Raw genomic sequence first — 17,052 nt, 5'->3', positions numbered from 1 at the left:
AGCAGGATACTGTCATACCTCCTTATTGATGGGCAGGAATCAAAGACTATGATACTTGCAGCTGTTGCCAGTCTGAATAATACTGCAGTAATTCAATAGTCAGGGTGAAAAACCACAGTAGTTAACAAAAGAACTAAACCTAACAGACACCACAACTGTGCTATTAAATTTTCCTAGCAAAGACATGTCAAGAAGGATCTGAAAAAAAGTCACACCTTTAATAAAGCTATTTCAACAGCAACCTGGAGTATAGGCAGCTGTGCTGGCAAAGCAGCATTTCCTGGTTGTGAGACACACCCAGAGAAACGCTGCAGTAGTGGAAAACCTGCCACAAAGACTGCACGCTACCATGAACACTGCTTAAATTGACCTCAGCTTGTTAAGAAAAATCTCTTCAAATCACAGTGCCAAAACTAACCTGGAGTTTCACTATTTAGCAAACTACCTTAACGCCATTGAACTCTGACAACTTGCACCAGAGCAGATCTGTTTCATGTATTACGGCATGATTCCTCAACTCAGATTATCCTACCTGCAATTATTCTTTGCTGTTCTGTCTTTAAAAGCTCAGGAAATTTTATGTTCAGCATAGCGTAAGTACCTAGACGTGTGTATCCCTACACCTTTTTCTGTTTGCAAATAAAAACGGGGTCCCTTTGTAATGTTTTCAAGTATTATTTCTTGATTTACACGGCATTACTTATAAATTAAAAATCAAAGTTTAGTCGGCCTCTGATCTTCTTTCCTGAGGGATGTGAGTAACTCAAAAAGTAATATGAGGTGGTTCTATTCCTTCTTTAATTATGTATTTGAAGCTGTTCCAGTTTCTCTAGTTAATAATAAATAATCTTTTCTCCAAAGTTTTTAAAAGAAACAATTTAATATAAAACACACATTTGAATAGTGTCAGTATTATGATTCCAAACAAAAAAAATCAGGAGCCAAAACATAAGGAAAGAACAGGTCTTTAGAATTCCAGCTGTAGCTGAAAACTTCCTGATACCATTATCTACACAGGGTAATTTCAATCCTGCAATCACACCTGAATATTTTCATTCCACTGAGGTCTATTCAACTACTATTGGGCATACTTACTTACACTCCTAGTTACAGGACCAGAGCACACTTTATTTAAAATGTAATTCCTATTCCTTATGAAATCCACAGACGAGAGAAGCACACCATAAAACTTATCAAAAGCAATAAATACTTTTGCATTGAAACAAAATATAAACCAAATTTGTTAATTCCCTGAGGCATATTCATGTGAATCAAAAAATATTCCCACAACAGTATTCCTAAAATTAATTATAAACTACGTGTTTGAAGGTATTGCCACGCTATCTGACCAATGGTGGGAAAAAACCACATGTGAAATAACAGCTCACTCACAGGAGCATGATGCTTCTTAGTTTCTGTTTTCAATAAAAGTCAGACTTCAAGTCAAAATAGGAGGCCAGCCTCCAGCATAAGAAAACGCTGCACATACTAAAATACGTCTGACAGAATTAAATGAGTACAGTAAGAAACAGCTGTAGGGTATTAACACATGAAAATTGTCTCATTGAAACACTGGGTTCAGGCACATTTCACTTGTTAGATCCTATTCCTGGTAGAGGATTTAGCAGTCCCTAACACCTCCCTGCCCTGGCCAATTTAGGGCATAGAAGCTCAAGCATGATGTTTCCTCGTTCAGTCACTTCCACTACACAAGCTCCCATGTTACCTAACTATGTTTAAGTTTTGAATGTCCTCAATGAGCAACCAGGCTGGCTTCTCATTTCCATAAATCAACGTAACTTCCAGGCTCCTCAGTTAGTAATACGCTTTGGAGCGCCGCGCTGCAGGAGTCTAAGGGCATATCTAGCAACACGCAGGGGTGTCTGTGCCACCTCTACTGTAAAGTAAAAATATGTTCTGTTACATCCATTTGGGAGCAAGTTCCCACAGATACTTCCTATTTAATTAGCATCTTTCCTTCCTGGTAATGGTAATGATTCCTCAGTTTTTGTCAAGGGCTCCAGTTTGTTCAGGCAGAGAGACATTTCAAAGGAGAGCAAGAGGGCTGGGAGCTTTCAGAACAGAAGGTGCAGAGCTGCCCTATGATTTCCTTTCAGTTTTGAGCGGTGAAGAGGACTGGGTGTAGTGAACTCCAAGAAGAGTAAAGTCTCAGTCATCCTGTGCAATACCCCAGAGAAGAAAGAGTAGGAGCACCTTAACATTTCTAGCAATTACTGGCGCTCACATCTCTGTGATGTCTTTTGTTTGCTCGATTTGAATATCTTACAACTTCCAGGTAAAAAGAATGGCAAAGTTAATAGCGCAAGCACAGTAAGTGCATACAGCACCAAGCATCTTACTGCAATATGGAGGGGTTTTTGAATGATGCTGCCTTCATCTAAGTTCTGTGAAGTCTTCACCACATTTAGGTTTTGCTGTAGTACTGTACCTGACTGGATCTGCTGAATCCCAAAACAGAAAAACATTTTGCTTCTGTTTTGTATTTCATTTGCTCTTCGTCTTCTTTGGAGAAAGGAACTATATCGCTCCCATAGCGAAACCCTGGAGAACAAGAGAAGAGCATCTGGTAAGCATATGGGCCTACAATTCTAACACCAAAATAAGCGCTCTGAATACTTTAACAATGCATGCGTGTCCCACAGCTACACTCCACACACGCTCATCAAATTACTTTCCCTGTTAATAAAGAAACCACAGACTCCATAGACACATTCTGTACTTCACAAACAGCAGTTGCAGTCCTTGTACATCGTCTTACGTAACATGGCTACCCTCGTAAGGAAAGAAAATAAGGGAACTGACCATCTTGCACAACAAAGTTATGCTCAAGGAACAGATTTAAACAAATTAGAATAGATATCAGCAAATAGCCTGCAATACTCCCTGCAAATGTAATACAAGAAACCCCAAACATACCACACATCATGGACAGGAAACAACACCAGAAGGGATTCAGAGAACAAAACTTGTTAACAGTGGAAGTGAGATACACCCTCACACGCAACAGAAAACCAAAACACTCTTGTATGCAGAAGTGGTCTTTCTATATGTTTCTGTGTTTTACTTCCCTTGCCTTACATTGCAGGGACATCTCCACAAAATAGGAAGATGTTGTTTCTCAGAGGTATCGTTTGTTCTAACTGCTTATTCCCCCACCTCAAGCTACAATATCCTCCCTGTAACATCATCACCTTTTTATACTGTCAGAGACTAAGCATTATGTCCTCAGGTGTGAAGAAAGCAGAAGAAACAGAGGTAAACCCCTGGATGAAAAACCTATACATACATACATTTTCCTGGAAACTGAAAAGCAGACAAACAGGCAGAATGAAAGAAATTTCATTACGGGTGCTTCAAATGCAAAATATTGTCTGGTTTTTACTTTAAATGTCCACAAATGTCCATGAGGCATCAGCAGCTCTATAACTCTAAGAAATATCACATCATTGGTAAAGAAATTTTGGGTCTGTCTTATTCACACTGAACTGTTCATCACTTCTTTTTACTAGTATCCCGTGACCACTCACCAACTTAAGCAGTCAGGACATCAGCAGAGAATGATCACAAACGCTTCAAAATATACTCACTATAAAAAGTGGTGTTTTTTTTTATTTTACTAAAAGTTTTGAAGTTATAAAGTATAAACAGACTACTAGCTTTTAACTATCATTTCTGCTTAAAAAAATAAAGAAAATCACACTGTTGTTGGGACATTTTTATCTGCTACTGCTACAAAACACGATTGCTACAACTGAAAGAGGTTAAATTAAAAAAAATACAGTATTTAATTTTTCAATTTATTTTATTCATTTGACAGCACTTTCTATACTGTTATCAGAATAGTTCTGCCCTTTATAGTTAATACAATTGCCCTACTTGTGTGGGATTGAAACAGCAAAGGAAAGAAAAAAGGAACAAAATATACAATTGCAAAAAAATTGAACATAATTGCTTAACTCCATTTTTACAAAGTAGACTATTTCATACTGTTTCTGGGGCCTTTAGTCTTCTAAGTAATTTAATCCACTCAAAAAGAAGCTGAAGGTTATAAAAGAAGGCATGGCACTACTTTAGATTGAACCTGTTATGGAATTTAAACAGCAAAGCTAATAGACTCTTGTACACTAAACCTTTCTTTAATGGTTTCATTTTCCTAATTGCAGAGTATCTAGAGCAGTTGCTTATCTAGAAAAACAACGTGTTATGAAAGTACCCATGTTATCAGTGCAAATGAAAATTTGAAAACAGAACAGAGGTAGCAGCACTACTCACTACAGGACAGAGGTACGGTCCCCCACAGAACAGAGTTTAGGAAGCTATAGTGCCTTCCTCATTCCACCTGGTGGTATTATTATTCCTATTACTGGCAAAAGTAAGAATTTTTAAAATACATGAAGACAAGGAATCTCACAAAACAGTCTCATTGGCTTACAGAGCTTACATTGTAAGATCACAGCTAGGTTTTCAAAGTATAAAATTAAAAGGCACTTAGGTGATTTAAGAGTACGAGCCATTATCTTTGGTTTGTCTTCAGGGCGCACATAAAGAAGTCATACCTTGGATAGTATCCTCTTTCTGAACCTCTGTCTCGTCGTCATCATTCAAGCAGTAAACAGTTTCTTTTTGCACATCATTTTTTCTGAGGGTTTTAGCATCCACAACTGTCCAAATTTTTTTCACCTTCTCTTCTGTGACCTTTATATCAGGATTCAAAGAAAAGGAACATTTAACATTTCACTGGGACCCAGAGTGTTTACCAGAAGACTGCCACGTTATTTTGCCACACAGGGACTAATAATGACAGGCCCAAATACGCATCTCTGACTGCTACACAGTGCTTTCATCAGCACACTGTCTCCTGTGAACACCTGAACTATATCATATTAACTGCATACCTGTCTTCATTAAGCATGGCTAAGTCATTTGTGGAAGTCTTAGTCACAGGATAACATGTAACGTGCTTCCTATGGATTTTACTTCCTCCGCCTACATAAACACTTTGGATAAAGCATTAAGATATATAAGATACAAGAAGATTCAATGCTCTTTCACCTTGTTTGCTTAAGTGTTGCATCAGGCTTACTACACTACTGGATGAAAACACGGTATGTTACTGCAACTTCCCCAGAAGGCAGAAAAAGATCCCAGTTGCATGACAGGACTGGGAAGGGAAAGAAGGAATAAATCTCTGCAATGAGTGAAAGTTTCATAACTACAAGGAAAGAAAAATGCTTTCTTTTCTCTCTACTTATGTGAAATTGATGGTATACTTAGTGAATGAGAAGAAAAATGGAGAACTGGGCAGAAAACAGAGCAGACAGAATAGATTACATCACTAGATATCAAAAGTCTATTCCTAGCTTTGACTCAACTGCTGTGTGACCTCAGGCTACTCACTTGGTTCATGCCGCTTACTCTCCCAAGCTTCGTTTATTTTGTGTGTAAACACCTTTACAAGGGGACGCTTACTGCGTATTTATACAGGTCTGGCACAATATCCTAATTAAAAAATATATTCATTAATATAAACAGAAAGCTGGCAGCAGGTATCTCCTTCAAGGCTAGGATGCCTATCTCTCAGAAATCAGATATTTCAACTTTATAATACATCTTCCTGAAACCTTGCTACATTGGCCCGACTTTTAGTCCTAGGTTTAAATAACAAACCAATTCATCTCCATCTCATCGAATCCACCAATGCTGCCATACAATATAGTTATCTATCAATCATTCAGTAACAGGGATTTTGCATATTTTCTGTGTTTAAATACACTTACTTCTTCCTACCACTGTGTGAAGGACCTGTAAAAACTGTAAAGGAAGCAGTCTGTGCACAAGCTCTGCCAAACAGTATAAAGCAAACAAGCTGAAAAAACACACTTTTTCCAAGTCTGAAATAACAATAGAGGTGACTTGAAGCAACAGCTAGTAATGAAGGACCTGTAAAAACTGTAAAGGAAGCAGTCTGTGCACAAGCTCTGCCAAACAGTATAAAGGAAACAAGCTGAAAAAACACACCTTTTTTTCCAAGTCTGAAATTACAACAGAGGTGACTTGAAGCAATAGCTAGTAAAACATTTACACCCACCATTTTACATACACATGTGCACAATTCTTCTCACGCCTAGGGCTTAAGAAATACCTATGAAGTCTCACTGAGCTGCAGAACTTTCACTGATGCCAAATGGAAAGCTTCACACATGCGCAGCATTCTCGATCAGGTTCGTCAACTTCAATACCATTAAGTGTCACCACGTAGATAGCAATTACTTCTATTTCTGTACATGGTGAATTTTAGTTCTTTAACATATGTGTACAATATGGTGAAGTTAGAGTTGCTGTGGGAACCACAGTTTTAGATATACTGGCTTATATGCACATCAGATCTCTACCATAATTACTGTGGATGTTGTTTTATCTTTTATTTTCTTAGTTTTAAGGAAAACAACATGCAGCTGCATCTAACTTGCTGCCAAAATACACTCAAAACATAGGATTTTATGAACTTACTGATTTGTAGGCCACAATCCTTATAGACAAATTAGAACCAATAGTGAGCTGGCAGGGCCAAGGCATAGGTCTTCTTTCTATTTTCTTAAACATCGAAAGACGCTCCAGGCTCTCTCTAAATGAAAGAAGGAATTGGGAAAACAGAATGAACTCTGGTGAACTGTAATAAAATATTTCAGTCAATAGTCTCTCTTCCAGGAGATGCAGGAGCCCAATTGTTTCAGCTTAGGCTGCGTAAAGCATTAAGAAACAAACCCTATGAAAAGCGGATGAAAAACAGAGCTGGTACAGTAGATTATTCCCATTTTGAGCTTTTATGACGGCATGACATGAGGGCTTAAAGACAGTATGTTAGGTGTTGGGATGAAAGCACAACAGCTTATCAAGCATTTTACACTTATCTGTGCTCACCCAATTAGAGCATATAGTTAGCTGAACACTCCCAATTAGAAAAGACTTCTCTAGGTGGCAAAATCTTTTTGGCAGTGGAGGTGAAGTAATAAAGAATGCAGTTTCAATTAACAGGATTTTGCTTGTGTGGTACTTAACTTTCAACACTTTCTTTTTAATACAGTACTAATGAACTCATCATTTTCAGGGCATTCAGTTAGAGTGAAAAAAGTTCCTTTGGGTATTTCCAGCCTAACTGAATCACACAACTTTAAGCTATGGAGTTCAAAAATTAAAAATTTACAGTAGAAGTAATATATAATACATTATTGTGAAATTAAATAGGCTTGCCCCCCTGGAACAGCTTTCAGCTAAAACCAAACTGTATCAGTTATTTTGCTATAAAATTCCAGTGCAAGAGAAAGCACCCACAAGAATTTTTTATTGCATGATGAACCAAAGTTAAAACACTATTGACTTCACCTTTTTCACATCATGATAAAACCCAAAATCTAGCTCTATCTTGTCTAAACACTCATATGGGCCAAAATAAGATCAACTCCTCAAAACTTTAGTACAGAATTCAACTTGGTTTTCTACCTTGCAACTTTCTTCAGATGAGCAGGGGTTTTTTGAAAATTCTAAGAGGAGCACAATGAAAGGAGAAAATGCACTGGGATTTTTATAACAAGATAAACATTGTAGCTCCTTTTTTAATTCTTTTTCACTGGGGAATGGAAGGAAGGGAGGAAAAATTACTTCTTCTGACAAATGAGACATCAATGTAGCATTTTTTAAAAGAAGCTGTTACTTCATCATTTAAACTACTGCAACACATTCAAGGATGAATGTGAAAATCAAATACCTAAGTATCAAATGCCTAAAAATGTCATTTAAGCTCTATTAACTCTATCCTTTAATTTCTTATATTTAGAGAAGAAAAATGCCCCCCATTACCAAAGTAGACCAGCTAATAGAACCCAAGTAAATGCACATTTCAACTCGTATTGTAAAAACATCTCTTCCTCTGCTCCTCAATCCCTTCCCCCAAAAGCAAGAGGCAGAAGGCCCTCCTTATCTGATAGTCAGAAAATCAAACCCTAAAACAAGGCTACAGAACTTTCTCACTTACTTTCCTGTCATGACTAACATTTTCACAAGAATTAAAATATTTTTACCAGCAAGAATAATGAAAATAGGAAAACAGAGTGTATCTGAGTTGGTAAATTATCATGACAGATTTGCAAGGCTGACTTCTAAAAGCTTGATAAGCAACTTAACTGCATCTAAAACCTCACATATTCTTGAACAACTAAAGCTTTAATCTATTAGCCAAATGCCTATTTATCCAAAGATTTTGAATTTCCCCTCAAAGCATGGCACAAGGACAGCTTATACAGTAGCAACAGCCTGTGATTAAAAAAAAAAAAATGCGTAAAGAGGCCAAGCCACATACTAGCTTCATGCACATGGATTGTCCTAAAGGATAAACAGGCCCAGAAGATACTGCTTTTCTGCGCAGGCTTTTGATGCAATGACAAAGCCTACTTTTTTTTCTAGAGTCAGACTGCTAGGTGGACTAGTATGGAATACATGGATACATGTTTCTTCACTAATCTAAACTAAAGCCAATCATATCCTGAGCTGCATCAGACGCGTGGCCAGCAGGTCGAGGGAGGGGATTCTCCCCCTCTACTCTGCTCTTGTGAGACCCCACCTGCAGTTCTGTGTCCAGCTGTGGAGCTCTCAACATAAGAAGGATATCGACCAGTTGGAGCGAGTCCAGAAGAGGCCATGGAGATGATCAGAGGGCTGGAGCACCTCTGCTGTGATGAAAGGCTGAGAGAGTTGGGGTTGTTCAGCCTGGAGAAGAGAAGGCTCCGGGGAGACCTTATTGCAGCCTTCCAGTACCTGAAGGGGCTACAAGGAAGCTGGGGGGGGGACTTTTTACATGGGCTTGTAGTGACAAGACCAGGGGGAACGCGTTTAAATTGAAAGTGGGGAGGTTTAGATTAGGTATCAGGAAGTTGTTCTTCACGGAGAGGGTGGTGAGGCACTGGAACAGGTGGCCCAGAGAAGCTGTGGATGCCCCATCCCTGGAAGCGTTCAAGGCCAGGCTGGATGAGGCTTTGAGCAACCTGGTCTAGTGGAAGGGGTCCCTGCCCATGGCAGGGGGGGTGGAACTAGATGGCCTTTAAGGGCCCTTCCAACCCAAACCATCTATGATTCTGTAACATGGAGCAGTTTAACTGGCCGCTGAGGTGCAAAGCAGATCACTTGGGCAGGGTGAGGAAAAAAACCTCACAAACAAAATGATGAATGACAGCATCCAAGCCTACAGGTACCACCCTCATCTAAAAATTTCACTTGGCAATCACATTACAGCTGTGGTGTATTAAGCTTCCTGAGAAACACATGGTCTGAAAGATCACTCCTCGTAACTGTAGAGTAGAACTACTAAGACAATAAAATCAGACTATTATAAGGCACATAGATGTATTTTGCTTGTTTCCCAACTGAGACAACACCTATGTGGAAAAGTCTTGGATATATCATTAATGATAGTCTTCAGACACACATATATATTTTTATTCTTTCATTGGGGAAACATGAAGTAATTGATCTTTCAATTCTTACATTAGGAATGCTGCTCTAAAACAGTATATTGGTTGGCACAAAGGTACAGTACTCTGATTAAAGAACAGGATTCAACAAACATTACTCAAAACATTTGTCAGAGTTTGACAAACTAATAAGCTAAAAGAAATCCAAGGAGCAAAGGCTACCATTAAATGCAAATGTTCTACCTGCAGTATGTGAGAAATTCCAACTCTTCCAAACATGCTTTGAAATCTCATTTGCAGAAACATTCCCTCCAAAATCCACCAACACTGAAGGTGGAAGAAAACCAGTTTTTTTTCTTTAAATAGATACAGAAAATTCATTTTTCACTGAAATCTGTAAGCTTTTCTACCTATTCTAAAGCCACTGAAGCTGTTCGAAAGGAACTGAGTGTGTAACAAGTTATAAAAATACCTGACTTCAGTGAAACCAGAAGCCAAGTGACTGATTGCTTACTTAAATTCATCTTTTGGGGAAGAAATCAGAAAGTAAATTTACAGTGTGATAAAGAGAATTAGCCAAGTTTACCTGAAAGTATAAATTTCTTCCAGCCCTCCTTCTTCATCCAAGGTATGCATCAGTTTCCTCACCACATCGATGCCTTCCTTCTGTTGCTCTGTTAAGCCCTTTCTTGGAAAAGATTTTCTGTGCATTTGGGAACGTACACTGGCACTTGCATCTCCACCTCCATCATCAACATCCACTGGAAATGGCAGACTAAGAAAACAAGCAGAAGCAGTTAGTTTGACTTTTTTCTTAATTAAAATAAGCAACCAAAAAAAAAATTGTATCAGGATCAACAATTTTTATTTAGCTGCAGTCAGATGTATAAAGAACCGCGTGGCTTACAAAACACATGAAGAAGTATTTCGCGTTTATTTGGCATTGGTAGCATCTTGACTGGAGTGCTGCACCAGTTCAGGGCACCATACATCAATAAAGGGAGTAAAGACAATGCTGATCAGAAAACAAGATCTATGAAAAAAGATTGAACAGAACAAAGCCCATAGACAAGGGACTCGGGGGCAAGACTGTCTTAAATATAAAAGGCTGTTGCAGAGAGGAAGGGAATAATAAGTTCTTCATATTCAGCTTGTACCCAAATTACATCATGGGGTCGGGTCAAATATTCAAAAACCTGATAAAGGCAGTTCAAACCATAATCTCTAAAACCAACTGCCTGAGGGGATGGAAGAGTATCCATCACTGGGAATCTTTTTATAAAGATTAGACAAACACCACTCAGCAATGTCATACATACAACCGACCCTGTCTGAAGTAGAGAATTGCTCCAGATGACTTGGTAAAGACTATTCCAGGCCTGTGATTCTGTCTGGCCTCTAAATGCCAGCAAATGGGCCTTTCTCTGCAGTGCTGCTGTAAGGTATTTCTGAAATAAATGTTATTCTTTGAGATTTTAATAGCTTACAGCACTAGGTGAATTTCTGACTGAAGATGACACATTTTCCTGCACTTCAAGAATCAGATTTAGCCAGGGGTTATAGATAAAATGATTCTTCTGCTCTTCAAAATGTAACAGGGTTAACTAAGTATAATAACCACAGAAAAGAGAGATGTGTAAAATCCTCTACTCTGTGCCCCTGACAATGCCTGCAGATTTTTCAAATCTTTCGTCTGATCCAGTTTTGAATGAACCACTTGATACCTTTTACTGTATTTCCACAAAGTAAAAGAATTTTAGCATTGCATTATGTTTTCAAAAAAGCAGCCTACAGATCTCCACTTTACTTTCACCTCATTAGTTCTCACTAAACTTACCTGTGTAGCAACATATAATAAGCAGAGATAACAATATGCACAACAATGTCACAGGCAGAAGTAAAATCAAACTTCAGCAAAGCGTTTGGTACCTTTTTAGGAAGCAGCATCCACTGACAAATAGAGAAACTGTATTTTAAAGCTGCTACAAGGGGGGAAAAAGGCTTCAAACCTCTGATACATAAAAGTTAGATTACTTCCATTATACAGTGCTTAGAGACTCCTGTGATGAGAGCTGTACAATACCCAAAGCTACACAAGGCTCAGCACGTTCTCGGTGCTTGATAACAGGGAGGAAAACCCACTATCTGCCACAGGTTACAACCTAATCGATAAACAAGGTGTAAGAGATGGAAGCATGGGTTATAACTAAAGGACAAGGTTTTGAAAGAAATTATTTTTAAACCAGCATCCTGAATATTTTACTTTGTACATGTATTTCTCAAAGCATCGTTTGTGTGTGTGGCTGAGAGACAGGGTATAAATCTGCAGCTGATGCTCTAACAGCAACATTTCCCCACTGCTTCTGTTAGTCATGGGGCTTTTCCTTCACTAGGTTGCAGACAAAGAAACTGTAATGATGTAACAGAAATCTCACAGGAGAAAACTTCAGTGTTAACTTGTGGTGGCAGCACCTGCACTAGTCTGCCTAGCAAACTACAGGTATGGAGACAAGGTAGCAGGGCCTAAATACCAGGTTTCTGAAAGACTTATTCTGGCTGGCAGCACGTACGCAGGTACAGTGTTGCATGTCCACTGCCTCCAGTGCCAACAACAGCTCAAATAACCGAGAAGGGGCATGTCAAGGCACATTGCAAGATGCGTAGACAGTACCCGAGAGCAGCCTGACATTTTTACGTCCAGCCTCTCCTAAGCACAGGCAAAAAATAGTTTTTCTGTGGAGCTTCAGCACTGCCTAACCCCTCTATTATCTTGCAGGTGGGTCCACAAATGACTTCAACGAATTTATCAAGTTCACAACATTGCTTCTTACAGAATGCTGGATCTAGATGAAAGTAAGTATTACAATAGTCAGAGGCAAAACTGCAGCTTTAACTTTCTCCTGTGGAATTGTTATAAACAGCAAACATTAACATTCACACGAAGTTTTGCTTTTAAATAAACACCTCCTAGAAGGCCTACAGCTTCCTATGTTACCATTACGTGCACCAACCAAAACAGATCCCATCGCCACCAGTGATTGTTCCGAACAATGCCAAGACAGCCAAGGGATTCCTGTCCTAAGACTTCCTAACACTTACGACACTGCTACCATTTTCCAAGCCCACAACAGTGAATACAACCCTTCTCATCAGACTTGCTTTTCTGACAGCAGAATCAGGCTGTAAACCTATGCAACACCACCTCATTATTTCTTCCCAGTAACTCCCTTACCTAAAAGGATCTAGGCTGTTGCTGTGACAAAACCACTGTTTCTGAGGCTATTTCTGACTCATTATTTCCAACTTCTCTGCTTATATAGATCTTTTGTCTCCCATGTTAGACTTTGGCTCTAAGCTATAAGCTTAACTGGACAAGAAGCCATCATCCCAACATGTACTTGCACATCGGTTAATCAAGGTGACAGTTCACAACTGGAATTCATGGCATGTGTAATTGACAGCAGTACCTAGAACAACCATATTACATACTGGTACACCTCTAGAGAAACAATACACCAACAGATCACCAGCTCCTTGAAGATCATTATTAAGAAAGAATCCTAATTTCCCTTTTAAAAAAAATGACATAGTGTATAACAGCCACTTCCATACTTACAAAAACTGAAGTGAAATTCCTGTTTTCTTCAAATTAGCAATGATAATTTCCAGCTGGTCCTCACTGATGGGACTATTAAGGTCTGTAAACAGTTCAATGTGTCTCTTCGTATATTTCTTTCCTCTTAAAATACAAACAGAGTATTTACATATATCAGAAATATTATCTATTAGGCCTTTTTCTAATTCTTGCCTTACAAAACTGAAGCTTTACCCAAGTAATATATTTATTTTTTTTAAACAAGGCAAACAAACCTACTTGGTAAAAGTTGTGCTATCATTGGTCACACTACTTATGGTAAGTTTTTATCTTTATATAATTTCCCCTACTCACTCCTAACCCCTAAAATTAATTACTCCAGCCCTGTGACTGTATCAATCACAAACTACATCTAAATGAATGGAATTCTGCCAATTTTCACCAGTGTAGAAAAAAATGCTAATAAAATATGTTGGGTTGTTTATTGATTATACTGGATTTTTCTTTTGCAGCTCTATGTCCTTGTGAAAATGGAAAATTGCATTTTAAATTACTGCAGCTGGTGGGGGGTCCATTTTAGTCAGCTACTTCAGTAGATTTATCGGATAAGATGGACTCTAAAGCCTACTTAATACACTAAGAAGTAGTAACAATAAACATCAGAAAGTTCTGCCAGCTACAGAACAAAATTGAGTTAAACTGACATAGTTTTTATCTGGATTTTCAAGTATAAGGGTGATTTTCTTGAATTTCTGCCTGATAGTATTTTCTCAGCTGAAGGCAATCTCTAGCAAAGGGTTTAGTGCATACAAGCAGCATACCCACAGGGTAGCAAGAGCAGTGGCTCCACAGGTATTCAAGGTTACACTGCCATAAATACAGTGATTTTAATTCACAACTCAGTCTTAACCATTAAATTGATAGGGCTTTCCATTAGACGCTATTCATAAAAACACAAACTGTGTCACTAAGTCTAGGTTTTGCATTCACAATGAGATCATATAAACCCTTTAACAGCATGTTCAACCTCTGTTTTGAGAGGAATTAAGGTTATCTTCCTCCCCGTGGACCATCAGCTCACCGAGTGTTAGAAACAGTCACGTTTCCAGTCTATGTACATTCACTGACAACTTTGTAAGACTTGTGCCAACACTGTCTTTCATCTTAAACACTGTTCCTTCCTTCAGCACCTTTATCTCCCACAGCCTGCATATTTACAAACAGCCACCTTATTTGCACAGCCTTTAATTTGCCAGGCTGAACAAATTCACCTTCCTAGTTTTGTTTGGGTTTTTTTTGGTTTGGGGTTTTTTTTCGTAATATACGCCATCACCCTTCTAAGTTGGGTAGCCCTTTTCTGTGCATTTTAACATCTGAATTAATGTTTTTTGACAACAGATCACAAGAAATGAAACACTAAGTAAAGTCTTTGTGCCTTGTATAATGGCATTAATATTCTCATGAATCTACTACAAAGTTCCCAGTTGCATAAGAAAGCTTTTAGATTGTCTGGATAATCTCCTGGGGATTCTTCAGCAACTGACTCCTGTAGTGTGTGGTTTTTACTTGTTATTCTTTTTAAAGAATTTCCATATTTACACAATACTGGAAATCTAATACTGGCAAGAAACCAAATCAGCTCCAAAGTGCAAGGTCAGAATTCTGTAAAAGGCTTTGGGTTACATACTCACATTGTTTCCTTCTGAAGCAAGTCCATACACACAATAATTGCATCCAGAACTGAGCAAGTTTAAGAAAAACTCCATTTAGGTCATGAATCGTATCATAAATTTCTTTTCCTATGAAACAATCTTATGTTTTCACCCTCTCCCAAACACTGACAAACATCCATTTTAGTTAACAAGCAAACAATTTTTTTACACAAGTACTCTTCGGCTAGGTACTGTTCAGGAGGTTCCTATCCACCTTGTCTGCTTTGTGACCTTGTCTCTTCCCCACTTATCTGATGGAACAGTAAAAAGACTGCTTTGAGGCCCAGTCTTTCACCTGTCAATGAGGAGGCTCAAATCCAATGAAAGAGCAGCCTAACCTTTACATCGCTACTTTGAATGTGCAAACAACATTTACTTGTACTTTCAACACATGATACCATGTTGTCATGGAATTTTTCCTTCAAATGATTTTGCAGATGCAAATGTCTGCATCTGGCAATCTCTTGATAGCTTCTTCCTCATCACAATTTCCACTGGGAACATCTTTTTATCACTGCGCTTTCATCGAGGAAGGAACGTGACTGCTTCTGCTACTGGCTGACTGGCTGCACCCTCCTCTAGAACTGCTCTGACAGTCCCAGCAGGGCTCACAACAATCACTTTATGGTCAGAGAGGGAAGACGCAACAGGAGGTTGAACATCATGTAAATGAAACACACAAAGGGACACTGTATAGATTGTCTTCTTTTAAAACTCTTCACCTTATGCAACTATCAGCAGAATACATCCAAATATGAACAATATTCAAACCAGCAAGTGACATTTGGCAATATTAGAAATACTTTATATAGAAATCTATCTGATAAACCTCTATTCTGCTTGTCTGGCTTCTAGCGCTTCTACTGACATATTTTGTAAATGATATTTTATTTTGATGAAAAAGCAGAAAACAAGTTCTGCAACACTATTTTTAAAAACACGTCTTACTCGAGGCCTAAAATTATATTATTCCTATATTTTTTCTCTCTAATTAACAGCACACTTCATAAAAGCAATGATTCCCTAAGGCCAAGACTCTATCTGCTAGCCTAAAAGAAAGTCAAAAAGCAGCTAAAACAAACTTAAAACCACAAATTAGCTGAACTCTGATAGTAGTTGAAACTTCAGAGGCCAATCTGAGCCCATTTCACAACACCAACTTCCTGTCTCCTACATAGGTGAACCAGTTCAAGAAATGGTTTACAACGGAAGGATACAGTCTGCTTGTTCAGATCCTGGTTTAATCACATCTTGAATGTCTTCCAGCAGATCAAAATCTGGCAGCATTAGGGACCTACGTACAGTAATGTTTCGGTACTGATCCCCACTGGCGAGGTCATTCTTAGTGCCATCAGTGCCAAACAAAACTACAGCGACCTCATCTTTACTCTCAGCAAAAACCTGGAAACACAGAAAACACAAAGCAGGTGTAAAAACACAGGCAGATTCATACACAACTGTATTAGGCAGATTCGAGCAAACAGAGCTAATTTTGAAACAATGTCAAGGTACAGTGGCTTTACTTTTTTCAGTACTATCCTACCAAAATGTAATCCTATAGAGAGTTCACTAATCTAGTTATAATTAAACTAACAGATTGACATGAGGCTACCTGGGATAAACAAAATTGGCTCACTCAGTCCTTGGCATGAGTCTTCAGTATGATAACTCTTAAGAAGGTTGAAACATTTTAGAGAATGAGTATTTTTCTTCCCCTTAAATTTCTACTGTCCTAAAGAAAGAGAGTAACCAATCCAACTGCCACATGCCCAGAAAAGTGTAACTGAAACAAAGAGCGCTTCTGCATAACAACAGACCAAATCCTACTCATTTCTCATTTATTTAAATTATTCTTAAATGAGGAAAATATTTCACAGAGGTCATTGCTTCCACTCCCTTTTTAGCAGTTTTTTTACCACACATAAAGTTACACATACCTGTCGTTGCACAAACTTTGTCATAACCTTCTTGGCTTGTTCAAGTGAAGACTCCTCATCGGAGGCAGAATCGCTCATTGTAAAGCCTACATCCAGGCACAGCACGATGGCTGCCTAGAATGGAAATACAATGCTGAGTAAGAACGGCTTGTTCCCTTAACTCTACTGCTACATCCACCCCTCGCAGTAGCCTGCAGTGGCTGCAGACCACTGTTTGGTCTAACCCAAGAATGACTACACTCCTATGGCTTCCAGGGAGTCAGAACATGTGTTACTGCTGGAGATCTCTCTGCAGCGAGCACCAGCATCTGCAGCACACAGCT

General features: G+C 38.6%; 1 protein-coding gene across 1 annotated transcript in view; it reads right to left on the bottom strand.

Annotated features, from left to right (window-relative positions):
• XRCC5 (X-ray repair complementing defective repair in Chinese hamster cells 5 (double-strand-break rejoining)) overlaps positions 1–16,839 on the bottom strand; it is a 45,982-nt gene extending 29,143 nt beyond the window's left edge. Inside the window, exons 1-8 of the mRNA XM_010146665.1 lie at positions 16,730–16,839; positions 16,010–16,193; positions 14,772–14,820; positions 13,102–13,224; positions 10,072–10,260; positions 6,532–6,646; positions 4,578–4,716; positions 2,450–2,562 (exon numbers count right to left, since the gene is read on the bottom strand). Of these exons, the coding sequence (XP_010144967.1) occupies positions 2,450–2,562; positions 4,578–4,716; positions 6,532–6,646; positions 10,072–10,260; positions 13,102–13,224; positions 14,772–14,820; positions 16,010–16,193; positions 16,730–16,807 (990 nt within the window). The 5' untranslated portion in view covers positions 16,808–16,839. The remainder of the gene's footprint in view (positions 1–2,449; positions 2,563–4,577; positions 4,717–6,531; positions 6,647–10,071; positions 10,261–13,101; positions 13,225–14,771; positions 14,821–16,009; positions 16,194–16,729) is intronic.
• Between the last annotated feature and the right edge of the window lie 213 nt (positions 16,840–17,052).

The sequence above is a fragment of the Eurypyga helias genome, unplaced genomic scaffold (assembly GCF_000690775.1).
Source record: "Eurypyga helias isolate BGI_N326 unplaced genomic scaffold, ASM69077v1 scaffold5162, whole genome shotgun sequence".
Classification (NCBI taxonomy): Eukaryota; Metazoa; Chordata; class Aves; order Eurypygiformes; family Eurypygidae; genus Eurypyga; species Eurypyga helias.
The sequence above is the reverse complement of the archived record's forward strand: the minus strand, read 5'-3'. Positions and strand labels throughout refer to the sequence as shown.